At 35.6% G+C, this 27,620-nt stretch overlaps 2 protein-coding genes across 2 annotated transcripts in view; one reads left to right on the forward strand and one right to left on the reverse strand.

Annotated features, from left to right (window-relative positions):
• The first annotated feature begins 710 nt into the window (after positions 1–710).
• Positions 711–9,182, forward strand: LOC135071910 (Golgi phosphoprotein 3 homolog sauron). Its single transcript, XM_063965779.1, has 5 exons — positions 711–1,050; positions 1,121–1,268; positions 1,573–1,671; positions 1,820–1,995; positions 5,407–9,182. The coding sequence occupies exons 1-5, from the start codon at positions 862–864 to the stop codon at positions 5,653–5,655; spliced, it is 861 nt and encodes a 286-aa protein (XP_063821849.1). The 5' UTR covers positions 711–861; the 3' UTR covers positions 5,656–9,182.
• A 1,421-nt stretch (positions 9,183–10,603) lies between these two features.
• Positions 10,604–27,620, reverse strand: part of LOC135071901 (C-Maf-inducing protein-like) — a 36,140-nt gene continuing 19,123 nt past the window's right edge. Inside the window, exons 3-14 of the mRNA XM_063965767.1 lie at positions 21,002–21,130; positions 19,972–20,022; positions 19,819–19,890; positions 19,631–19,720; positions 18,598–18,836; positions 16,378–16,599; positions 15,567–15,837; positions 15,181–15,279; positions 14,939–15,094; positions 14,382–14,537; positions 13,717–13,861; positions 10,604–13,351 (exon numbers count right to left, since the gene is read on the reverse strand). Of these exons, the coding sequence (XP_063821837.1) occupies positions 13,227–13,351; positions 13,717–13,861; positions 14,382–14,537; positions 14,939–15,094; positions 15,181–15,279; positions 15,567–15,837; positions 16,378–16,599; positions 18,598–18,836; positions 19,631–19,720; positions 19,819–19,890; positions 19,972–20,022; positions 21,002–21,130 (1,755 nt within the window). The 3' untranslated portion in view covers positions 10,604–13,226. The remainder of the gene's footprint in view (positions 13,352–13,716; positions 13,862–14,381; positions 14,538–14,938; positions 15,095–15,180; positions 15,280–15,566; positions 15,838–16,377; positions 16,600–18,597; positions 18,837–19,630; positions 19,721–19,818; positions 19,891–19,971; positions 20,023–21,001; positions 21,131–27,620) is intronic.

Consider the following 27,620-nt stretch of genomic DNA (forward strand, 5'->3'; position numbering starts at 1 on the left):
GTACCGTCCACCTAAAGTTTACATTGTCTAATAATAACAATGCGCTGTTGTTATTTCGATCAGTAGAGTGAATTAAAAGTACCCAACTACTGTTGGGTTAGGTAGGTAAGTAGGTAACCTACTACTCTATTAATAGGTTTTTAAGTAAGTACCTCCTAACTCATTGGATTGAATCAGACTTTTCCTAGTAATTCATCAAACAAAAACAGATTAAATTTATATAACATGTAGGTAATGTATCGTGTAAAGAGCATGGATATAAATATTCAAAAGTTCTGAAAAGCTTCACACTAATAAAAGTCTCAAAATTAAGCTCATAAAATAACGCGGAACTAAAAAACTACAGTACAAAAGTAAATTAGTAAAATATGTTTCAAAGGCTTACAAAATCAATCAACTTCTTATTATACATTAATACCTAATTGAACAACAAAAAACACCTGCACATAATTTATTAAACTTGTTTGTAAAGTGCAGACAACCAACTTTGAATGTGAATATCAATCAGGCGCGCAAGCAAAAGCTTATTTTCAAGAACGTTTCTTTCTTTCGATTCTATCTGTACATTGCAAGAGCGTTATTATAAAAAAAAAACTACTTATTCTATGTAAAATTACTACATAATATTGTTTTAAATTGTTATTTATAAAAAATATAATTAAAATAAATCCATAAAATATTAATTAAGGTTTGATGGAACGAAACGTTTTCGGTCGGCCATGTTTTCCCACAACAGCAACATCACGTCGTTTTTGGTAAACGTCAACGAAACATTCTCCAAAACTAATTTACATTGCTGATTTATCCACAAGTTTTCAAAATCATTTTGTTTATTACCTTGTGATATAATTAAATGTTAAAATGAATCGAACTGAAGGGCTGGTGCAGCGCAGAAATGTACTAAAGGATAGCAGTTCCGATGGGGCTTTGAAGGAAAATCATGATGTCGATGATAAGAAGAATGATAAAAATTATGATGACGGGGATTCTAAGGAAACTCGTTTGACTCTAATGGAAGAAGTGCTACTTTTAGGCTTAAAGGACAAAGAGGTATGGCTTGTGAATCTGTCGTAATTTAGCTGTATGTCGTGACTTGTATCAACATTGAGATACTTTTCAGGGTTACACATCATTCTGGAATGATTGCATATCGAGTGGATTGAGAGGGTGTATTTTAATCGAACTTGGTTTAAGAGGACGCGTTGAGTTAGAGAGAGCTGGTATGCGAAGAAAAGGTCTGCTGTCTAGGAAGGTTATTTTGAAATCAGGTAAGATAACTGCATCCCTGCATTACACTCTTTTGTAGTAGAAAAGAAGATCAAACATGTTAACTACTTTTTGTCAATATTATTCTAGTTCTAGGAAGTATTCATGCTATTATTGCTGAGTTTATCATTTTCCCCATCAAATAAAATATTTAAAATGCCATTTGAGGCATATCGTGGAGTTACTGCATACTTTTTGTGAACTTCGTACCACCTATGATGACGATTATAAAGATTTGATTTGAAAAAAGCCTAAACAGACTTTTAGTTGAAATTCGTAGGATTTATTGCAATCATTTGTTTACAGATACACCTACAGGTGATGTTTTACTAGATGAGGCATTAAAACATATGAAAGAAACAGATCCCCCAGAAACGGTGCAAAGTTGGATAGAATATCTTAGTGGTTGGTATTGATTTATTTCTCTTTCTCTCTCTATTTCCATTATTATTTTACTACAGTATAGAGTCAAACATATTTTTTTTAACATGTTTTATGAGTGAAAATACTTTTTATTCACCTTTACTTATGTGCCTTACTTTCTATGTCACAGGTGAAACATGGAATCCTATGAAACTAAAATATCAGCTAAAAAATGTAAGGGAAAGGCTGGCAAAGAATCTAGTGGAAAAAGGAGTTCTAACTACAGAGAAACAGAACTTTCTATTGTTTGACATGACTACACACCCACTAACAGATAATGTTGTTAAATGTCGCCTAGTCAAAAAGGTAAGAATTTATCATCTTTTTCTTTTGTTTATTGACTGTTATTGGTAATAATAACTGGTGGTGGTATAATGACATTTAAATCATAGCACCAAAATCATGGATCATATTTTGGTTTTTGTAAGTAGTAATAGTGAGTTAGTGTACGATGACATATTGTATAAATAAACTATAATACAGTACGTAATTAACACCTTTAATAACATTCACAGTTGGTTAAACCCGATTACATTCTTTTCATATTTGAACTTGTTTACTCACACTGCATGCTATCAAAACATATTATGTTTTTGTCACTGGAATGCTGCAAAGTGCAAAATAATTTATCATTATTGATGATTTACTAACATACCGTTCGAATCAATGACTTCTCATGCTGACTTACAAAAATACAGTTTGGCTTAAAACTTTAGGCTATACTAGGTTTTTAGGACAAAATTTATCAGTTTGGCCTGAAATCTAATATACACTCCCAAGGCAATCAGTGTTTCCTTATTACATTGTTTATTTCTCTATCTAAACACTAAACTATGAAGATATTTTGTACAATAAAAATACATTAGTTCCAATCAACCACATGGAATAATTGTATTAGTCATAGCATAATGTTATCACTAATTACTTAGATAATGAATTTCTTGATCCTTATCCAGGACATAGCATAGTGCTATCTGTGACTAATTTTGTGTAAATCCACTAGACTTGTAATTTTACGTAATTAGTATTTTCTGCAATTCTTTAGCCAATATCACTTCTATTAGAATTTGATAAGGTCATGATTAAAGGTATGATGACATAATGATAATATGAAAAATATCCGAATTTACTTGTCCTTTTGGGATCCTATTTATCAAAGAAAATTCTGATAAATTATCCTGTTAGGTAAGGATAGACACATGTGAATGTTTGTATGGAACATGCAAGGATTTTTTATTTTTCACATTTCAGTAGCCTTGGTATTATCAAATCAGTGTGCTTTTCTTCCACAAAAATTTCAAAAGATACCTAAGATATAGACGTTAGTGATCTCATGACGTCATTGGTCATGCTAGCTAGAATGACACGCGAGTCCCATACAAGTTACTATGGGAGGGTGACATTTGACGTCACGCTCAGCTATTTCCGTATAAAGTTCAAACACTTGTAACTTTTTTGTTTCCGGTCTGATTTCAATACTAGTTTTTCAGAAATTCTATGATTTAAGTAAAGTGTTTATTTATAATTTATTAACTTTTAAAATCGATGCATACTCCCCATTTCGGAATTGGAGATAAGGCTAGGCTAGTTAGAATAGTGCATGTCTTTTCGTTTCTGTCTAACATTATTTTGAACAATAAAAAGTATATCTTTTTTTTTTTTTGATGATTCTGCTTCATGGCAATCTGTTTTTTCAACAATAAGCCATTTCTTTGGTTGATTCCTCAGACTATGTTTTCTTCGAGAGCCATACTTGTGTGAAAATTCATTTCACACGACTCTCTTGATGTCAGGTGGTAAATCTTTTATGTAGGCTCGGTATGTCATTTCTCTTTAGCCGGGTGTGCTGAAGAGCGCCTTCCCCACTCAGAGCGTGCGCTAAGTTGTTAACATGGGCGGTCAGCTTCTCCTGGTATTTCAGGCTGTTCTGGGCTATTTCCTGCCGAACTGTTTTTAGGCCAAGGTCGAGGTATATGTATCTATTACTTATACAATGTGGAATGCCAAACATTATTCGCAGAGCTTTGGTCTGGAATCTCTCCAGGATATCTATATTACTGTTGCTGGCCGTTCCCCACAGTTGTATACCGTAAGTCCAGATCGGTTTTATGGTAGTTTTGTACACTAGCATCTTGCTGCTAGGACTTAATTGTGATTGGCGTCCCATTAACCAGTTCAGTGACCGCAGCCTTCCATCCAGTTGTTTGCGCTTCGTCCAAATATGTTTCTGCCACGTAAGTTTCCTGTCTAGGTGCATGCCCAAGTATTTTGCGTTATTGTCTTGAGGGATAACTTTGCAGTTTAGCGTTACTGGTGGACATGTCTCTTTCCTGAGTGTGAATGTTACATGTACCGATTTGCTCTCATTGGCTCTTATTCTCCAACGCTGCAGCCACTTCTCAACTTCTGTCAAGAGTTTTTGCAACTGTGATGATGCTGTTTCTGGGTTGCTATGAGCTGACAGTAGCGCCGTATCATCAGCATATGTCGCAGTCGTGGTGTAATCAGTTGTTGGGATATCTGCTGCTGTGAAGATGAGGTACAGTACAGGGCCCAAGATACTGCCCTGAGGGACACCTGATTTTATTTCGTGTGCTTCTGAGAGATCATCGCTGTACTTCACTTGGAAGCATCTTTTATCTAAGTAGGATTTAAGTATCCGGAACAAGCAATGCGGGAGATGCTTCTTTAGCTTGAACAGGAGGCCGTCATGCCACACCTTATCAAACGCTTGGCTGATATCTAAGAAGACTGCAGAGCAATATAATTTGTTTTCTAGGCATCTGCTAATGGTGTCAACTATACGGTGTACCTGTTCGATCGTCCCGTGTTTTTCTCGGAATCCAAATTGGTGGTTTGGTAATACTGTACTTAGGTGTTCTTTCATCCTGTTAAGCAATATTCTCTCAAACAGTTTGCCGATAACCGGTAGCAGGCTGATGGGTCTGTATGAGGCAGCCTCGTGTGGGGCTTTACCGGGTTTCGGTACCATGACTACATGTGCAATTTTCCATTGCCCAGGGAAATGTTCAAGTCTTAAGCTGGCATTAAAGATGTTAACCAATTTCATTACACCTTTATGAGGCAGGTTTTTAAGTAATGTGGCATCAATAAGGTCATGGCCGGGTGCTTTGCCTTCCTTGAGGTTCCTTATTTCTTTAACAATTTCTTTTGGGCTGGTACTTTTTAATGGAAGACACATTTGATTCGCTGATTCAAGGTATTCCTTGATTTCCCTATTATGTTCGGGATTGCTTTCAGGGAGTGGTTGGAAAACTGCCTTCAGATGTTCCGCAAAGATTGTTGCCTTTTCTTTATCAGATCTAGCCCATCCTCCTTTTCCATCATTGATAGGTGATTTATGGATTTTCGGGCGCTTTAGATTCTTAAAAAGTATATCAATATTATAAATATGCAAACATTAGACACGTGGGGAGGCCACCTGTCTGGTCAGCATAGGGTGGAAGTGTAGGCCAATCCATCTATTTGCTTCTGGTTCTTCAGAGAGTCGTTCTTCAGTGGAGACAAAATGACCTGCGGGGTTACTTCGAAAAACGTTATTCGAAGTTTCGAATGTTGCCATCCCTCTCCCGCAAAGCGAGATGGCAGCGCAAGCGACAGACAGATAATATAGATCCGAAACCACGTAAACACTAGTTTGGAATAGCCCTGCTGATGATGAATGTAGAGGAGTGATTGGAATGTCATTGCTTGCAGGTGCAAGAAGCAGCTTTGCGTCGTTCCATCACCGACGTGGCGCACGCTGACAAGCGCTCGCTGGCGCTGCTGATGCTGGCACACTCGGCCGACGTGCTGGAGAATGCGTTCGCGCCGCTCTCCGACGAAGACTACGAGCTGGCCACGCGGCGCGTGCGCGCCCTGCTCGACCTCGACTTCGAAGCCGAGGCCATGAGGCCTGACGCCTGCGAGATCATGTGGGCGGTCTTCGCTGCGTTCACTAAATAACGGTAGCAGTCATATGCGGAGTATCTATTCGAAAAAAAGGATGGTTAAATCTTATCGAGTTTGCGCATCCGGGTTATGTTGACGTTGTAAAACTGCTGCAGTGAAATTAATCTAGTTCTATTAGGCGTGTACAATTTTAATGATACGAAACACGTTTTGGCAATAGATGTACCTACCTACTAAGAAGAGATGTTAAAATTATACTATGCATAAAATATTACTAAATTATTATTCCTTTAAAAATTTATTGTTCCTGTCTGTAGAAGTGTGTTACAACAATAATTAAGTTGACTTAAATAATAATTATTGGAGTTTTTGGCGGTCTTCACCACTAGTGGCAAATAAGTTGACAAAAAAAGAATTTCAATTAATGTATTATTGTAATGTTATATTCTTGTATTTTGAAAACGGTTTAAAAATATTTTTATTCTTTTATCAAAACTATTTAACTGCACAACTGATAACTATTGTGTAGATTAATTATTTAAATATTGCTTTTCGTAATGTTTATGTGATTAATGTTTTAAAAAATAGTTAAATGTAATTGGTATCAATCATTCATTCTAAAATTTAAGTTTCACTAAAATAAACCATTATTAAAAATAATTTCAAGATTAAAAGGACTCTTATTTTTATAGAAAATGTTAAATAATATAACATGTAACAAACATGTCGTTTGTTACATGGTAAATATCTAGAAAGGTATGACACATAATATAAAACTTTACATGGTCCTTTTTATTACTGAAATTTAAGCACTGAATGTATTTTTATTAACAGTAGTTTTGATTGTTACTTGTCAGCAACCACTTTTTATCGCAATACAATGTATTCATCTTTTTAAATAGAAAAATACCCGATACGGTTTATTTAGAGTGAATTTGTTAGTTGTACTTATCTGCCAATTCCTAGAGCAGTGCCTAAATGTTTTATTTATTGTAAAATTATAAATTAGGTCCATAGCAATGAGTAAATAAATAAGATTAGCACAATTTTTCCAGTTTTAATACAATAGTGTAACATGAGATCACAAATGCATTGGAAAATTATCTAAGCCTTGCACTGCTAAAACCCTTTATCAGTTTATAATTATTTAATTAATATAATATACATCTTTTGTATTTTTTGTATGTAAACAAAACAATGAATGCATTAGTATAGTACTGTATAATTTATAAATAGTTTTGTGGGGTATATGCATTTTTTGAGAAGTCTTAATCTTAACTTAGACGAGGCGTTAAAGAAGTGTATAAATCGTATACGCGTGACGTCACATGCCATGCCTATGAAGTATGGGTGGACTGCCACAAGTTATACAGGGTGGAAACGATAAGTGATCTCACTCGATTATTTCTAAACTATACAAGAATGCAAAAAACTGCTTACTGATCCTAAAAGTGCTTCACGAGCTCTATCCAACGGTATCAACAGTTACAGAATAAACTGGATCTATCAAAAAATTCAAATATTTTTTATCTTCCATACAGTTAGTATTACCACAGTTATGGCACTCATTTCTTGATGTTATTATAGCAAGTAAAACCTAAATTCATTCACTAATGTTTTCCATAAATAATCTTACATAAGAATGCAAATTGCGAGTTTATTTAAGTTTATTATTTAATTAAAAAAATAAACTTAATATTGTGTGGTTGGCATACATTTAGTATAGAAAGCTGGAAACAAAATTTTCGGATAGTTCCAGTTTATTCTGTATCCTACTATTGAAAGAGTTTGAAAGAGCTCGTGAAGCACTTTCAGGATCAGTATCCAGTTTTTCGATATCTAAAGTCTGTTCGCCGAGAGTTGATAAATATTATGAAATGTCTTGCAATAGCGACTGTCGCTTAATTATCGCATTCTGTATGGCGGGCGTCGTTTGTCACAACGCGCACTGAGTACCATGGTACGAGCCACGCAGCTGTCGTCAAGCGCCCCGGACCCGCCGGCGGGCGGCGGCGGCCACAGCGTGACCACTTTTAGTAGATTTCTACTTTTTTGGTAGATTTGAGGCAAAGAGAACGATGATTTAGTAGTGCGAAATCATTTAGTAGATTTTGGTAGATAATTGGTATTTTTAGAACATTCTTATAAATGGTAGTCAAAAATTAAATTGTAACCGAGCCGAGAATTCAGGCCAAAAAAAAGGCCAGGCCAAATAATCTACCAACTTTTTCATTATATCGACTAAAATAATTAGCGGGCCGCAATTTATAATGAGTTTAGAACCTCTGATATTTTATTTTTTTTATCAACTCTCTGCGAACAGACTTTAGTATAGTTTAGAATAATCGAGTGAGATCACTTATCGTTTCCACTCTGTATACTTGAAGTGTGTTTGAACGCTTATTGTGACGTCAAATCAGCAATTAGCAATTCAGATCAACTAACCCCTTTCTAAAAAAACGCGCATTTAAACGCTAGGTTAAAATGAAGCGTTTAAATTTTATATTTTGATTTTTTATTTGGTAGGGGGTAGAATATTATATCTATGCTATATCGATTGTTGTCACAAAAATGGAGCTTAAACCAGTTTTCTATATAAAATCATGCTTATACCCCTTAGAAAATGCACTGAGTTCTTTATTTTTTCTAGTGGCAAACTTGTTTTGAGTCCATTTTCTATCTCATATGCTCAGTATTCACATTGATACAGTATAAACAATATTTTGTATCGAGAAGGCTCAAATCAAGCCAATTCTGTAAAAGCATAAATAATAAACCTACTATAATTTTAGTTTAAAATTGCTGTTACTGTTTATAACCTACTTTGTAATCATTTTTTTTATAGTCGTATTGCTATTCGTGATTCATTATTATTATAACTATACGGGGATGATACAGAGATCAATACATTCCACAGGTATTATATTTCTGTTTCTCTTAAATTAACCCGTTGATATCCCTAGGAATGTACCTTAACATAAGTATTACCACTTTTTGAACGATTCAATCCCTGTATAGATTAATTGATCATATAAGTTATTCATTAAATGCTTAAGGTTTGATTAAATGTATTTAAAAAGGGGCACACATTGGATTATTTTAAGTTTGACTAATTTTAAATTAACTTATGATTCACTACTGAAAATATGAAATATTCAATCAAAATTTCTTAATCTAGAAGTAATTTAGGACTGACAGGTTTTAAATTTGAGGTGTGTATTTAACTATGCCGAAAATCGTATTAAATTACGAAACATAATTTCACCTTGTACAAAGTGTAATAAAAAGTAAGCGAGTTATATTAAATAATTGATGCCTGTTAAAATAATAATGCTTCGTAATGTCTCCAATAATGGTGCATGTAACTGGAAATAAAAAAATAAATTGTCCAAGTTTCACTTTGTTGGGGTAAAGAGCTATATTAGTGCTTAAAATTAGATTGTATATAGATATAGTTCATATTTGATATAATGAAATAAGAACTCCAAGGAGAAGAAAATGTATAAAATTAAGAGATAATTATGTATCATACACGTTTATAGTATTGAAAATTACTCAAATATATCCTTAGAAAATTACAATTTGGATTTTTAGTTATTCTATTACATTTAATATATTGTATACTCGTATGTATGTTATATGTTGTCATAAAAACTGGAGTCCCTCACTGTAAATATTTTCGATAGTACTTTATGTGTATGTCCTTTTTGTATATGTCATAGTCAATGGTCGATATGCAGTCTCTTCGCGGAATGACTGGTCTATCCTAGGTTTGACCAAGGCCATCAGGCAAACCCCGAAGTAAATTCTTATTTCGGCCTTTGACTAGGTCAAACCTAGAAGTGCCTAAACGGTTCAGTCAAACGTCGAAACTAAAATAATCTGTTTCGGGCTTTGCCTAGTCAATCCTAGAAACGACTGACAGACTCGGTCAAAAGTAGACGGCAAATAGAAAACCAGCCATGTGTGAGTTGGACTCGCTCACAAAGGGTTCCGTGCGACTCTTTTGTTGTATGGGAGCCTCCTTAAATATTTATTTTATTATAATTTTATGATTTATTTTTAAAATGCAACTAAAATTATGTGAATATTTCAAGGGTTCACCTGTTTACTTTTTAATTAATATCAAGTAAAAAACTGCAACAAGTCAGGTTTGCTGTATGGGAGCCCCCCTTAAATATTTAAGTATTTTATTGAATTATTTATTTTTTAAGTGAATGATTCATGAGATACGAGCCTGGTGACAGACAACATTTAGCGAAGTCATAATAATAGGGTCTAAACTCTTTATCCTTTAAGGTAACAGAACTCTAAAAATTAGTAATTAATCAAGATCGATCTAGAAACACTGACAACCAACCTCAGTACTGTATAAGTTTAGTTACTTGTACCTTCACCTAAAGAGATAGCTGCGCGTGCCATGAAAACCGACCGTCGTAACGCCTATGCAAGATCAGAATTAAGTATAGTTTAGTTTAAAGTCTTAATTGAGGTTTGACTAGTCAAACCCCGATTTCATTAAATTGAGTTTCGACCTTTGCCTGACCAAATTAGTTACTCCTAGGTTTGACTAACATTATTTAGTCAAAGGCCGAAATGTTTGGGCTTTGACTAAGACTTCTAGTCAGACCTGAGGATTGACTAGTCAAACCTAGGAGTGCCGGAACATCGAGGTTTGACTATAACATATGTATAATGTATATGTATGTATGTAATGTATATTCAGATAGATCTATATTCGCATGTTTTTCTTCGTCATTAAGAGGCTTTATTAGAAATCTAGAAACGATAGGATAGATAAGGCTGTTATGAGTATTTAATCCAGTACTTAATTGCTATTGTTAAGTGCGATAACGTTTTACTACATACTCTTATGTATTGTTGAGTACTCTGCTTACTTTGGTCGGCCGTGAGACTGCCATGGCCATACCTAAAGGATGTAGCACTATGAAATACCTAATTCAAAAGAATCTGTTAGGAGTTTAAAAAAAAACAAATCATATTCAAATAGGTTTTTATTAAAAACTTTCACACTTCACACAGTGGATAAGTCTTATACCTCTTTATGAAAGTAATTAAAACAATGTTTCAGTTCTTATTTTTTATGTAAATATTTGATGTGCAATATCTACTTTAAAAATTATAAAATAACTTGGCCAAATGATAAAATAAACAATAAAATAACACAAGTACTTACATACATAAATATCTTAACAAATCATTATAATACATCTAAAATATTTCTGATCATAATAAATGTTTTAATGAATTGATTATTCGATTTCCTCTATTTTTTCTGACGTTTTCTACGTTTTCAAAGCTTTGATCAGAAGTGTGTGTTATATAGGTACAGCTATTCATATTTAATAGTAATCGGATAACTTATACTAAAAAACTAGAGATGGCCGTTTCCAAAATCCAGATAGTCGAGATTTAAAAATAAATTAAATTATTATTCGATAAAACAACAGAATTATAAAATCTATTATTAACTATAAATACATAAGTAGTAGATTTATACATTTATTTTTGTGATAAAATAAATGTGACATAAGAGCATCCAACTTTCCACAGTGTTTCATACACGCGAGTGTCGGTCTAATCTCACAGCCCAAAATAAAATATAATAAAACTTAAAAATTACAATACTAAATTTTAAGCGTAGATAGTATAATAACGAACTGTTTATTTATCATTAACTGTACAATATCATTGTTTTATTTTGCTAACTACGTGTACTATCGCCGTCGCAGGCAAACATACCATAAAACCACGAATTTCTCCAATAGTTTTGAAGTTTCAGCCCTTCAGATAAGGTTCATGTTCAATCGATGTTTGTTATTTTATGGTACGTTGCTGTGCTCGCGTCGTACGTTACGCTAATTAATTGTGAATCCAATATGCTTTCTATATGCAACGTGCTTCTTTTAGATTCAATTGGAACTACTTTAGTCGGGTACTAATTTAGATAAAACAGAAAGTTAACTTTAGGAATCTCATATCTTATTTATGACTCTCACATAGTTATTACATAAATACACTTATTAAACTATTTAGTGAATTAAAATCTTGTTGCAGATGATTGAGAACCATCTAAGGAATGCATATTTATGTTTTGAATACCCATAAAACTATTTTTCTACAAAACTTTAAAGTCTCCTCCCTATCGTAGACATTTAAAACAGTACTATAACCCGGTTTAATAATGAATGTTTTGTCACTTAGCTGTTGTGTGAAAAAATCTAACAGTGCTAAACCCCGTTTAGTTAATGAAAACTTTGACACACCGTGACGAATAAAGACAAAAAACCGTGCCAGACGGTGTCATAGGTCTGTTTCAGTTTATGAATAAGGGGCTAAGGTCCGCATTATAAGCGTCATTCACCAATCTGCTAACCGGGTAAAAAATATTTATGTAAAGAAAAGTCTAAAAAAGAAAGAAAGGTCTAAAAATAATATAATCGGTGCTAAATGAAATGCCGATCAGAAGTATAGGTAAAGAAGACGCTTCTAATTCGGATCCTGTACTATTAGACGAAAAAGCAGCATAAGTAAATACATAATATTCAATTTTCCCTCAAATATTGTGTCTTCAATATTCCCATAAAATAAATAGGTACATTTTGAATCTAGTAGGTATTAGAAGAAACATAGACTTGTGTAGGTATTAGAAGAAACAGACTTGTCTGGTATTTCGATAGAATTGAATTTGATATAAAGCATTTTCTGTTAATAAATTCGATAACTTTACTTATTAATCCACACGGCACACATACTCATCATTTGGAAATTAAACTTAACTCTAAAAATAATAAATATATTATATTAACCCCTTAAATGGACGTTGTCTTTGATATTACGAAATTCGCAGTAGTTTGTATTTATTGTGTATTTTTTATCAATAAATAGACTATAGGTATCACGGCATGTATTACTAACATTGGCTAGTTAGCTAACTGATGCATAACGTTCGGCAAATTGGACCATTAAGGGGCAGTTGAGAGGACTAGAACGAATTGAAAATTAGCAGAAAGTTAAAGCATTCAATTTACCATAAATAACTAGGGTCTACACTTAATGTAACATTGAGTCGTAAATATTTAATTGTTTCATAAGTTGGTACCTCTCCTACTTGGTATTTATTATACATTGCATAATTTACTTTTTACACAGGTACCTACCTAAACACGCCCGGTTTCTGAGCCGATCAGAATAACCGCCTCTACATTATGCTTACCTAATATTTAATTTAGGTGCTTAATCACAGGTTACTGATGATGTGGCAATTGTTGTTACCAAGCTCAGAATCTGGCAGTAAATGGTTGGTTAAGGTCTTTAGCGTTACCATTAATTGTAATTTACAGGTGGCGCATATTCATTTAGGTAATTTTAAATTAAAAAACATTATTGCATAAATAATTAGGTAATTCTGTGTCCTAATATTAAAAAAATGGAGTTTGTCCAATCAGAAATAATTACTAGACGCCACCGGTTTTTAAGTGCGGTTCCTGCCGCGTTGGTTCAATCAAGCCGACTTGTACCAAGATCCATTCGTTCTAGTTCCTCATGAGATCGCGAGGCTAATCACATGGTAGAGGGGCGGGCGGCCACGGGGTGGGCCACTGTCACCACGCCTCCGTGTAGCGGATGTCATACTCTTGGAGGTGCGGCAGCCGCTGGCGCAGGATCTCGAACGCCTCGGCCGATAACTTTGTACTGTTCAGGTTCAACCGCTGCAGGTTTGATAATCCTGTAACAAAGAAAAGTTGGATGTCATATTTGAGATTTCAGTTCGAAAGTTTTTGGGGAATGAATTAGGACTCATAATCACCAATTATTAGACGTATTTCCTAGGAGGACGTATTTCGATACTTTTCGTAGATTTTATTAACATTTTGAACCTATGACGTCACAAACAGATACTGAATTTTACAGTAAACTGAAAAGTAATCGATTTTTCAAGGCTAAATTACGCCTCTAAACGTATTTCGGAATTAATTGGTTAAAGAACTTCCCAACTTTTTTGTGTTTTAACATACAGCTATCTTCAAAAAACAATTTGGTAACACCGTTTTTACAAGTCATCACAACCATTAATGAAAACATGAAAAATACCTGACAAAGCTTCAATTCCTTTGTCGGAGACGGGCGTCTCGCACAGATTCAGGACTTGAAGGCGAGGCAGGTGCTCTGCGATGAGTTGCACGCCGCTGTCGCCGAATTTGGTAGCCCATAGATTCAGGTAACGAAGTGAGGGGAGCTGGAATAAAGTAATAACGTCATTATCTAAGGAAATAGAGCTATGTAATTATTATCTAAGGAACTTGGGAATAGAAAATAATAAGTCAAGCAACTTATTCTATGCTCTAATCATCAGCTCATGTAAGTAATGTTGTTAAATGGCGGTTAAGCGCAGTTCCACTGTCCGTCTGTTTTGCAGGACCGCACATAGAAAATTGTATGACATCTTAGGTGGGTTAAGTTGAGTGGAATCGTTACCAACGAACGGTTAGTGTGCGGTGTAGTCTTGCAAGCTCACAACTGACGCACGCCCTTCTCAAAACTACTACTTAATGAAGAGGTTTACGAGAGTTTGTTCCTCAATTCCCCGCCAATTTATAGTCGAACTGCATTCTTATCGTGCGTCCTCACTGGGCGAATGTGCTCGCGCGGCACGCTTGTCATCCTGCTCACTCTGCTCTTGAGTAAGCAGGATGTTGAGTTTGCCGCGCGAGCCCATTCGCCCAGTCTGGACGCACCATTACATAAATGTTATTTACCTTTATAAGGTGGTGTGCGCACGCGCTGGTGACGCTGGTGAAGGCGAGCGAGAGGCACTCGAGGTTGCCGAGCGCGCCGGCCTTGAGCAGCGCCTCCACGTCCGCGTCCGTGGCCCGCACTGGAAGCGCCAGCCTCCTAGGACCGCCTTCTGCTTGCTGTTCAAGAAAAGTGAAGGTAAATAGAGGTGTTAGACCGACGATCTGGTGAAGGTCGCGGGAGGTGCCTGAATGCGAGCGGCGCAGGACCGGACTTTGTGGAAATCCTTGGGGGAGGCCTTTGTCCAGCAGTGGACGTCTTTCGGCTGAAACGAACGAACGAAATAGAGGTGTTAAAGGTTCTCAGTCAGATACCGGCACCATTAAGCTAGTGTCGATTTGAAAGTAACTTCATAAGTTCAATTGCTTCCTGATGTTGTTGTACTAGTTGCCACTTAATTAGTTTCATCAGTTTTTACGGAGGTTCATCAGACTGGATAAGCAGAATGAAGTGGTAAATTCTGTTCTGAGCTGAACTGATCAGTTTTTTTGCTTGCAAATATTACACAAAGAGAACTCACCAGTCTTTGTAAATTCTGCTGTCTTTCACATAAGTCTCTATAATACTTCAGGCCAAGTTCAGTACCCTGCAACGCTGCTATTATTTCTAGTTGGGTTTGTTCTCCACTTGCAACTTCCCATTCTAGCATTAAACATAGAGCTTCTAAGGCGGCAGGCTGAAATCAAAATTATATCATTATTAAAAAGTCCAAAACCGTATGTCATTTTCTTGCATGTTTTAAGTTATTTGTAGGCTACTTACATGTTCACTCAATGCGACTAAAACAAAATCTGGCAGTTGCTTGCTCATACTTTGCAGGAAACTTTTTCTTTTACAACAACACCGTAGCAGAGTTCCAAGCTGAAACCAAAATAAATAAGGTCATTAGATGTTATTTACATACTCGTATTACCACAGAATAATAATAAGTATGGTATTACGTCAAAGTCACAAGCGCAGATCAAAATTAGTGAAAAGCGCAATAGATGCATAAGAAGTTAGTTTCATTAAATAGAAGAGTTTCTTCCAAAGTTGGGGCTGCATAATGTTTTACTTGTGTAAATGAGACGATTAGGTATCTGTAGTAATTTAAGAGTAGGTAATTTTTGAATTTCAAAAATAGGTACCGAAGTTATTTATTGGCTTACCATATCACCCCAAAGCTGGCACAGCTCCTGGCTAGGCAGCGCCAGCAGCGGGTCAGACGGCGCCGCCGCCCGAAGCCACGAAGGCGGGGAAGGCCGCGCCGCGCGACACGGAGCCACGCACGCGTGCGCGCCGCAGCGCGAGTCGTGCGCCAGCGCAGACAGCACGCGGCCTAAACGCTTCGCCACGCGCGGGCAGCTCAGCGCGCCCGAGCAGAGAGGAACGGGCTGCAGAACCGCGCCCACTACTACTAGCCAGTCTTCGTATTCGCACCTGCGATAAAAAAAAACGCTTATTAGAGTCAGCATATTGGCTTATTTTTTGCTTCTGGTGAATTTTTCTTCTTCTACAAGATTAATTTAGATAAAATGTAGGTTAAGTACGAAGAGAAGATTTATGACGTAAGAAGAGTAGAGTCAAATTATATCGTAACTCTATATTTATTGAAGGATTGAGGAAGCAATCATTTCTTTGGCGCCTTATAACGTTTCACATCACGATTTCTATCTACATGACTACATGACGATAAAAGAAGAAAACCCTTCCGCAGCGTCAAAGTACATAATCATCAGCAGTCAGGAAGAGCTGGGCAATGACCGATGAAGCGTCAGCCTAGGGCGATGCCCTCGATGTTAGGTAGCGTACCAACTCACATGTGCTCCAGAATGTCCGCAAAGCACAGCACTTCTTCTACAGCGTCGTCACATACATGAGGCGCGGTCGCGGAGCCGTAGTGATGGTCGATGGCAACCAGGGCCACACGGCCGCGAAATTGAGAGCATTGGACTTATAAAACGACAGTAGCCTACTCACATGTGCTCCAGAATATCCGCGAAGCACAGTACTTCTTCCTCAGCATCGTCACACACGTGCGGCGCCGTCGAGGAGCGGTAGTGGTGGTCGATGGCTGCTAATGCTACCGCTGCAAGGTTGGGAGCGGCTCGCGGGTGCGGGCACGTGGCGCGCCGCCCGCCGTGCGTCACCTCCACGAAGCGACGCACCAGGGCTGCCCCCGAGTTGTGAGCACTTAACGCACTGCAAAATTAAGAGAACCATGAAAAAAATATCCAAGTGTACGACTGTTAAGACAGGGGCAAGGAACTGAGAAAGTAGAGTCGATTATTTTAATTTTCCAATAGGACATAGGGATATCTCGAAGAGCTGTATCATCATAACGTTTCTCGTCTATGGCTTGATTAGTTTCATCAAGTGTTCTTTGCCTACAGAAATGATTTATTAATTGCGTGATACATTAAAACTAATTAATGTGATTGGAATTTCATTGACCTAATGTTAATTGATTTACTTATACCTATTTGCGTCACATTGAGATATAATATTGAGTTAGAACGGGCAAGGTAACGATCACAATTGAGTTAGTATGTCATCCAATCAGACCAATTATGATGTAGATACTTCAATTTAATGAGTTAACCTCGACCACAGTTCATTTAAGAGGGCCATCTTACGAGCTATGACGCACGTTGTTTGGGTTTTCGGGCAAATTTTCAAGCGCACTTTACAGTAGAAACTGAGGCGTCATTCGTACTTTATTATTAGGTCTAGGCGTGTTTAAGGGCAAGGACGCGTTGCAGAAATGCAAAATAAATAGGTATAACGCTACATTATCTAAGTATATGAATTGTTTCCCCTTCATAGATTTATTTACTTACTTACATTACCTACTTTTATTTCTTGCAGCGACATTAAAATTTGTTTGACGTCAGTACAGCTGATAAATCTAACATTTACCTGATGAGTCTAATAAACTAACCTGAATTGTAACCAAATGAGGCTAAGAGGCTCATTTGTTATTCCGATCAGATAAAACTCAGACGTGTATCTTTCATAATGTGTTTGGATGGGCCAAATGTTAAATAAGGCTCAGTTAATGGTCACTTATCAGTTTTGTCCTTCACGGTGACCTCAGCTATTGAGTTTGCTACCTGTTTACTGTTTGTACTTAGCGAATAAATCAATAATTGTATGTAACTTTTTGAAATGATGTAGACAGGTTGGCACAACTCTACATTTTACGATCTCTGACAACTAAGTAGTAAGTACCTACCTACTCAGATATAGGCATTGTAAAGATAGATTTTCAAATGTAGGCAGTATTTAATGCCTAAAACCCACGCTCTTTCATGAAATTCATAGTAATCTTATAAAGAAAAGTTCAACATTTCAGGTGCACTTCCCCCTACACTAAGTATAAATAACTAACTTTACTTGATAGGCATAGAAAGAAATTTTAATATTCTGAAATGCTTGATAAATTAAATGTGAAAATCTAATCCGGATACATTTCACTGTTTTTCAGCATAATCGGAAAAACATTGCCTGAACTTCGTCTTTGTAGGCATTTTCAAATAGGTAGCTCTATCATTATCTCATCAATTGGACTACATCCTACACTTAACTTGTATAATATATTTAACAAATGTTTTGCGTAACCTTTACATAACAGTACTACAGTACAAACTACTATGACGCTCATTTATGAGGTAAGTAAATAAGTAGCTAATGTAAATAAGTCATTCTCTTTTGTGACTTTTACTTGTATATTGCCGATGATAAAAATTCTCGTGTTTCTGAGTACGTTACTTGCAAAAGTATTAAGTGTGACGTAAGTAAGTGGTCATTGTGAATTTACGTTCGTCAGTTACGCACTACTCTACTCATTGTAACAGTTAATATAAATATATGGAAATATTATTACCATTTATTTCCGTCATATCCAATATGTAGGCTAGAATTTTAATATTTAAACTCTGTCCTTTAATTTAATCATCAACCATTTTGTTAGGTACGTACCTATTTGGATAGATACTCGTAGATAGTTATCTAAAAGGAGGACATAATGTAGTAAGCATAAACAATAATTTCTCGTGTTACTTTATGAAAACTCTACATCATCATTGATACTTGAAGACGTACCTATGGGTGCGATACTTTCTGTTAAACCCCGAAATAAACGCGGAGTAAAGCTAAAGAGCTATAACTTATTTACTTAGTATTCATTTCGATGTTTACCTAATGTAATCTTTGACGAGCTGCCGAGCGTTGGGCGCCCTAGCGAAGTCCACGTTTCTCGTGAGCACTCGTCGCACCGGCGGCGCCAGCGCAGGCAGCGGCGCTGCTCTAGGCCTCCGCCGACAAAGCCGAGCCAGCAACGCACACAGCTCGCCCGTAGCACACCGCTCAGCCAGAAGCGGAGCCGCCGCGCTAGTCACATTCTCCGCCCACTCCTCCCAATCCGAGCTCTCCTTTCTCTAAAACAAGCATTCTATATCAGTATAATACTCATAAATATCTTATTTATAACCAACCAGATTTCGCCTGTGGTGTAGTTTTCAGTTCGTAAAAGCATTCATGAGACTACGCATGATATAAGTAGATTTATGAAATCCATTGCTTTTGGGAAAAACAAGAAGATCAATAACCTACGATTTTGCTGTATATTCTAAAGATTTTGTACGTAGGTTACAAATAATGGAGTGATACGGGAGGGGTGACATGAGTGGTAACATGTCTGAAACACATCTGAAGTCTCGCTGAAAATTGACGTAACAAAAACAGACCCTCCCGCACCGTACCATAATCACGGGGACCTACTTAGTTGAGTGGTACCTGAGTACCTACTTGCTTAACAAGACGATTCTTTCGTTAAATATTGAGGATCGTGTATTCCTTGAGATGTATGTAAAGTAGTAAAAAAATGATTAAGGCTATCCTTTACGCAGGCACCTTGTAAAAACTAGCAAATGTTTATGTTGGCCCGCGCGCTGTTAGCGAGTCGACTCCAGCGCCGACGTCAATCACTCGCTTGATGAAAACATCACGAACGTTTCAAGTGCACCACATTAAACTCTGTGAGCACACATTATGCTGTGTATATGTTTATTATCAAATATAAGTATTCGGCAATCATTAAATTGTTATATTTAAACTACGCACACTATTTAATCATACGTTGTTCTGTTTTTGTAAGAACGTTGGTTTACGCATGTTTCAGCCTCTACAAAAGTACGTTTATTAGTAGGATCAATGAGATTTTCTGTCTTACCTCTGATAATAAATCTGTGAGTATCTGCAAAGGCGCCCGAGTAACGCTTTCGTCTTGCAACGGTGTCGTCATAACGAAATCAACCATATTCTACAACAAAAAACAAGATATTGATCAGTATTTTCAGTTACAGTAGGTACATTTTCCTTCGTGTAAAGAACGTCATTTAAAAATAATTAGCAACAAACCTTTAATTCTTTAAGCACCACCTCTCTTCTTACAGACTTCGTTAGGAAATGTCGGTATCTTATAATGTTCCTCTGTAAAAAAGAAAATGAAGTTAAAATTATATCTACCTACCTGAAAATGCAAAATGAATTTCAAAGGGCGGGTAAACTTACCCTCCATACAATGGAATGATACCACTGGTCTCTTGTGTAAACATCGTTAGCCTGGAATACAAATAACCAACGATCAGTATGAATTAGTGGTTGGTAGGTTAATGATTACCTACTGTGAAGCATTTTAAACAATGAAAGTGACTTAATTAATAAATTAAAAGTGGTTTTCCTCAATGAAGTTTTGTTGTGGTTGGTACTTCTACTATACATTACTTTACACAGGTATTAGTTGAAGATCGGTACTGAATAAATCCTAGTTATTTTTAATTAAAATGATCATAAACATTTGCATTAGTGCTTATTAATATTTATTTTTGTGTAACACCACTAAACCACTGAGTAGGTATCATATTACAGTCCACAATAATATGTGGTCGCATATGATATCTGGATCAAGTAGCCTATTTTGTAACCCAGATGGAGTCATAACATAGTAGAGTCATATTTTATTTAGTTACCTACCTACACTGGGATTTTCGAAATTAAACCAATCGAACTTTGGCTTAACTTAATCTAACTAGAGATAATTCAATAAGTAGTATAACTTGAGGGTCTTTGTGTTTGTATAGGTAATGTATGTTGTAGTAAAATGAAAAAAAAATAGGTAGGTACCTACTACCTAGCTAATGCGCAAGTAGAGTCGCTATCGTTATGGTCTTTAGTGTTACAAATTCAGTTATTTACACTTAGGATCCCAGGGTAGATGGAAAATTTTGATCAGTATTTAGGTAAAACGAAGGCGAGCGAAACCACATCCTTGTGTGATATTACTTCTCAGAATTTAACCATTAAGTGACACTTTGACCGGCATCTTACAAGCTTTGATTTTCTCAAAACTTTCAGACTCGATTCCTGACTGTCTTTTTTTTCAGAAAAAAACTAAATCACTGAAATCGAATCATATGCATTCGATTTCAGTGGTTAGCTTTTATTGCAATAAGCTGAACCTGTTTACTACAGACTCTACATGTATCATTTTAGTTCGAATATTTGTCACAAATGCTAATTATAAAAACAGATCAAAACCAACCTGTAATAATAGTGATCCATGAGGCATTACGATCCTTAAGCAGTATTTCCTCGCTGAATCCCACCGTGAGATACAATAAACCTCCTGCATGCAGCTGTATGAGAGTGGCTTCTCAAGCAGACCCGAAGGCTGAAACAAGAGAAGCATATTATAATAATAGGGTCACTCAGGGTCAGTGGTTAACGCCCGTATTCACAAACATTACTATGAGGTCTGACAGTGCGCGTGAACGCACAGGGACATACGAATCAATCACAGGGCTCTATTCAACGCTGTGCGTTCGATTTCCTGCTTTACTTAAGCAGGCATCGTTTGGGAATACGGGCGTCAATCCACTCGATAATGTGTGCATAGGGAGGTAAACGGTAAATGGAAATACCATTTGACGGAAACCACAATTAGGTAGGTACCTATTTTAAATTAAGATTACTTTTACTGACGTAAATAGAATTAGGTATTGAAAAGTAGGGATATTAAAAACGGTTTTACTTATGCATTATACTGTTACAAATATCCGACCTATTTTAGTAAATCATTGCTTGAAAATTGGACTTTCAAAACAATTGTTCAATGACGTTATCATTGACCATGGCTCATTAACAGTTTAAATAGGAAGTCAGAAGCAATAATACACCTACTCTAACTGAAAACCCATCAATTATGATGCCGCCATCAAACGAGGTTAATTTTGGGTGTCGATTACACGTTCCGATAAAGGAAATTTAGGTCAACGAGGTCCCTGGGATCACTAAGTAAGTACCTACTAACAAATGTGGTATGATGGTTCGTAGAGCAAAGATATAAGCAAGAATTTTTTTTTGTTTTGGAGCCAAATAGGAACCTGAGTTATATTAAAAACCTTAGTTTACTTTTTGAGCCATTATTTTTTGTATTACAAAGAAATAACATACTATAATTAGATTGCTGCATACATTACGCATACACATACGCAAACCCATTCAAAGTTTAACACGTTAATTAAAGTAAGTATGCATGTAATTTTACTTTATCTTAATTACTTTTAGTCCGCGGCACGAGTATATCTGGGAAACAGTTTTTCCTGAGTGAAAATACAAATATGTATCTTATCTATCTTATATACAGTGTGAGTCACGTTAAAGTGTACATATGAAAATAGATGAAACTAGACCTATTTTTATCGACAAAAAAGAGGCCAAAAAATTTTTGAGATTTTTTTTAAATTTTTTATAGAATTTTTTTTCTTCCAATTACTTATTTGGAGAAAACGTAATAACTTTTAAACCAAGTGGTATATCCTGATAAAATAAAAACAGTAATAATGCTAAATAACAGGCGATACTAAAAAAATACATAAAATACACAAAAAAGGCCAACAAATAATAAAAAGTGATACTTTTTGAAAAAAATCTGCTTTTAAATTCGTGTATTTTTGGTTATTTGATAAATTTCTCCAAAAAATGCCCCTATAACCGGTGGTTTTTATTACTTTGTATTATTCTCTATCGTATTACCTTCGTAAAACCAAAAATCGCATATCTCTATCCCTATCACAACATTTGCAATGATCGGATTATTTAGAGAAAAGCTTCAAATTCGCAGTCCATTTATTATTTGTGGGGTACGAATAACCAAAGCAATAGTAATAGCAATCCAAGAAAAATTAAGCTCGCTGCACGATTGTTAGAACTATCGTCTCTTAAATGTGCTGGCTGTTAAGTTTGGGTTGTGAATGCAGTCGGGTCGCAGTCGTGTCGTGTCACAGAGCAATGCCCTGTCCGCACGGCCGTTTGGTCGCCAACCGAACATACTGGCAATACTGGGTCACTCGGAGAGCCCTTGTGCCACAGTATGCTCTTTGGATATCGGCTTACTGTACCCATCGACCCAGGAAGATCGGTACTCATGTAAGTTTAAAAGATTCTGCATGTTTTTATTGATCTGCCCATTGCATAAAAGTAACATGACGAATGGGTTATAAGACGGGTTTTAGTGATTTCTGAACTAAATAATGAGCAATTCAATTCCAAGAGAGCAAGATAATTGGTGAACTACACCATGCGTGACCCACCATACCACCAGCTCATAACACTACTTAACAAAAAAATATACTACCTAATTAAGTAGTTACGGGACTATTCCCACCTCTCGTTCCCACCACTGCAACTCCTGTGTAGCCAGGATCTACAGCTTGATAATTAAGTAGTTAAATAACATTTTCAAATTAGTAATAATTAAATAGCATAATTTTGTCCTAAGTTTTACGAAATATAACGTCTTTATTATTTTGTACTACCGGTGCTTAAGTAGTTAACTGTCATACGTAAATATTTGTAACGTGTTATTGTACTGTATCACATGTCCAAATAAATTACAATACAATTACAGGCTGGAAATCCCAAAAATTACGCATTCCTAAGAAAGCATGTCATCTGAACAAACAACTTCCGAGAAAATTTCAAGATATTTGTTAACTCATACCTAAAAGTCTTATAATTAGTTATGACATGACTTAAAGATATGAAAACAAGATAAAAAGCCTGGCTAATCGAAAGCTGAAAGGTCTGAAATGTGAAGTAAATATTTTCATGAAATTGTTCTAGTGTAGGTAGCTTTAAATCTGTGCACGTGTTAGAAATTATTTAGACGTAGAAACTGAAATTAAAATAACCGAAATCTACTTGAATAAATAAATAATGCAATGAAAGAAAAATAAATGTTAAATCAAGCGGAAAATTCTCGATTTTCCCGAAAGATATGTAACTCAATTGGTTTCAATTATAAGATATGGTCTGACAATTTTTTTGCCGTCTTGGCATTTACACCTTGTATAAAACTACACGGCATTATTAAGGAACCAATGTGACGTCGAAATCTCAAAAAATAACCTCTGCCATAATTATTAAGGAATTAGCTGTTTTACAATCTATAAGTATTGGGCATTAATTGTTCCCATACAAGAAGCACCTTAAGTATTTGAGCACCATAGTCCCCTTTGGATTGGACTAATGTTTTCCTCCTTTTATTACCCAATTCATGCTGATATTTATAAACAATAACTCAAATAGGTGCCTATATTAAGAAATGCATTACATAATTCAGTCTATCTTAAAATATCAGCAGATTGGTCGGTATAACAGGAATATTACAATCCAATTAAATACGCGTTGTGCCTAGTTGAGTTTGTAAATGAGTTGTATTGACGTCAATCTTTTTAGGGTATCGTCGGTTCATACTCAAGTGCTTGTTATTATGAAGTCACTGTTCAAAATAAAATTCTATTTGATGCCAGAGTAATATGAAGTTTTACTGGTAGTACACATAAAGGTGTTGTAACTGCCCTTATTACAACCTTTTTCTGATAAAGAAAGTTTTATAGCTACAGGCACGGAAAGGTAGGTAATCAAAACTTACAATCTTTAGTTATTAATTCCATGGATCCAAACAGTAAAAAAACGCATAAATTACGAGTAATCTGTTTTAAAAGTAAAACTAAAGTTAATAACTACACATTTCTAAAATCAAATCACTTTCTACATTTAAATCTCGCAGTGTTACCAATAAGTACTACTTAGACCTATTACAGTTCAATAGTAAAATAAATATTTAAGCACATAGTTACATTAATAAATAGGTATTGATAAAGAAAACTATCTTTTTACTAATTAAAATTTTATTATGACGTAATTTTTATAAAACACGAAGGAATGATTTTGTTCGCTAGCTATCAAAGGTACATAAATAAATAAAACGTATCGTGTAAGTACGAGACTGTTAGACTTCCATTACTACATAGAAATGATTACGACAGTCATGAAAAGATTATAGGATGACGTAAATGTAGCCGTGTTATTGTCTACACACAAATATTTATAGAAAATGTTACAAGATGAGTACTCGAGTTCGTGATATTTTCAATTGAAAGCAAATCTATACTTATAGCTTTATTTTAGTAGATCGTAGCAAGCCCGCATCAATCTATTGAGTAAGGATCTTTGGGGGTACGTAATGTGTAATAATAAATAGCCCGTTAACTGCAAAAAGAGATTAACTGTACCAAATCCTACTTTCGTAAGAGTTATCCCCATGTTTTGTTGAAGGTTAATACTCATAAATTCATTAAAAAATAGATGTAAAGTTTTACTAACCCGACATGTATAAAGACGGAACGTAAAAGTTGAAGCAACGTAAAAGAAACGACTCTATTTTACCTGTGCTTAACAAAATGAATTAATCGACTTGGATAACATTCATTCTAAAACTATTCTACAAAATATATAATGCAAATAATTTATAGCCTTTTGTTTTAGTTTACATATGCTAGGTGGTAATTAAATAAATAATTTATACTATTAATACCGCTAACTATCGTATTTTTGTGGCTGTGACGCACGTAAAGGATCATTAATGTGTTTAAAATTAAAATATTCCATATCTAAATTGCCTATTGTGAAATCTGAACTCACACTTGAGGGCACAGCTAATAGACTATAAGCACAAAAACTATTACAATAAAAAGGTTCTGTATGTTGATTACGTTGTTAAATTTTTGGGTCATAAAAGGGATAATGTTTAAAAAGTGAATAAGTATGCTTTTAGTTTTGTTGTTCACTAAAGCTCAACAATACATTGCAAAAGTCAATGGATTATTGTAATCATGACTGATGATCCATTGTGTGACAAGGCAAGCAAACTGTTAGGCCACTGCGTGTGTAATGATCATGGCGTAGTGTTTACTATGATGATGAAGGTATGGACCGCATTCAGCGGAGCTCGCGTGACGCATATTAATCGAATGCGAGGCATGTGAAGTAATGAAACCACGACGTAGACACATGCACAGACAGATCCGAACGATAAACACAAACAGATAACGAGGGTCAAATAAATAAATGAACTTCTCATATCGAAAAGTAAGCTGTAAGAACCCTAGGTCTCTACGTCAGGTATATATATATGTTACGGTTAATGTGATAAATTGAAAATTATTAATAATAACCGGTTATTATGAATAATTCCCGACAGTCGCGGTGAAAGTGATAAATAAATCACATTTAACAGTGATTATTTAATAATTCAACCTTAGTACTAACAAATTTCATAAAAGAGAACAACATCTTGTGTACGTGCTCGTGTACAGCCAAACTTTTGAACGTTTTGATATCATATATTAATATAATTTGGCATAATGAGTTTGGAATGTTTTTTGCATAATATTACTTTTCCATGATGCCTATAACATAATGTTTTGATTTAAAGTGAAAAATAGGTTAAGGTGCGGCGGGGGTGGCCCTTGGGCCACCCCTAAGCCGCCTATTTAGTTTTATACACACATAAATGACCTCATATTAATCACATTTACCAAATCATGCGGTAATTATTCATAATAACCGGCGATTATTCATAATTTTCACATTTATCACTTTGACCGTAACATATATATACATATACGTTAGTGATATGAATTCAATAATATCGCATCTACGCTGAAAAACATGATGTTTTTTTGGGACGCAACCTACTGGGTATTAGTGTGCGGGCAAAGCTCATTCGGACTATCGGCCAATAGTCTGGGCCTTCCCGACATATTTATTCGAAAGTAGATTTGATTGAGTCTTCAATTTCCTTGTTGAACTATACACTCCACGCCATTTCACTTTGTGTGTCCCATCAGGGTATTGAACCTGAGAATCCAGGCTGGAAGATTTTTCGTCTCTGGAGTAGAGACAACTAATTTGAGATCCACCAGTCAAGATAAATTGCAATCAGGTAGTAGTAGCACAAATAAGTATGCATGTTATAAATGCGTGGACTTGGATTCTCAAATATTATATTATACCTACATATAAACAGTATTTACTCTGTAAGATAAGTTATAGGAAACTTATAAGATCAGTGGAAATGTTTTGCAAATTTTGATAAATAAAATATAAAGAATAATAACTTAGAAACGATTTGTGTACCTGGCGATACGATTACCTTTTTTCTTCAGGACCTAGGTACCTACATTATTGATAGGTTTTAGATAATAGGGTGTAATTGCAGAACTATCTTCGAATTTTCGTTATCAGGAGCTATAACTATTGAAAAGTCAGAAATAGCTATGTAGAGCCAATTTTGGTTCAAAGTTCAAGTATATTTATTTATTATGTTCATTCAAGCATATTTATTTATTGTATTAACAATTATAACAATAATTGGACTTTTATTTATGTTGCAGTCAAAACTCAAAATCAGTCAAAAGTGGTTTTAACTGGTGCCCTTGGTCAATATTACTTTTTATTTATTTTTTCAATCAAAAGTGGTATTAACACGTTGAGTGCGAAACCAGGTCTATAGACCTTGTGTACGTCTCGCTTACCGTGCGGCTAAGAAAATTATAGTCTTCTTTGTCGTGCGAAAGGCATAACTTCAATTGGGTCCGGTGTAGGAAAGTGATGAATATATATCTATGATGTATTCTTAAAATAGAATCCAATGATGTACCTACCTTAATACCAGGTTTTTAGACCTGGTACCGCACGGAAGTAATAAAATGTCTTCACAATGCGAAACCAGGTCGAAGCACCTTGTACCCTGCGCACCTGGTACCGCACCCCACGCTAGCTTCGTGCAGCCAGTGTTGCCTCGCATTCGTAAG

The sequence above is a fragment of the Ostrinia nubilalis genome, chromosome 1, assembly GCF_963855985.1.
Source record: "Ostrinia nubilalis chromosome 1, ilOstNubi1.1, whole genome shotgun sequence".
NCBI classification, from domain to species: Eukaryota; Metazoa; Arthropoda; class Insecta; order Lepidoptera; family Crambidae; genus Ostrinia; species Ostrinia nubilalis.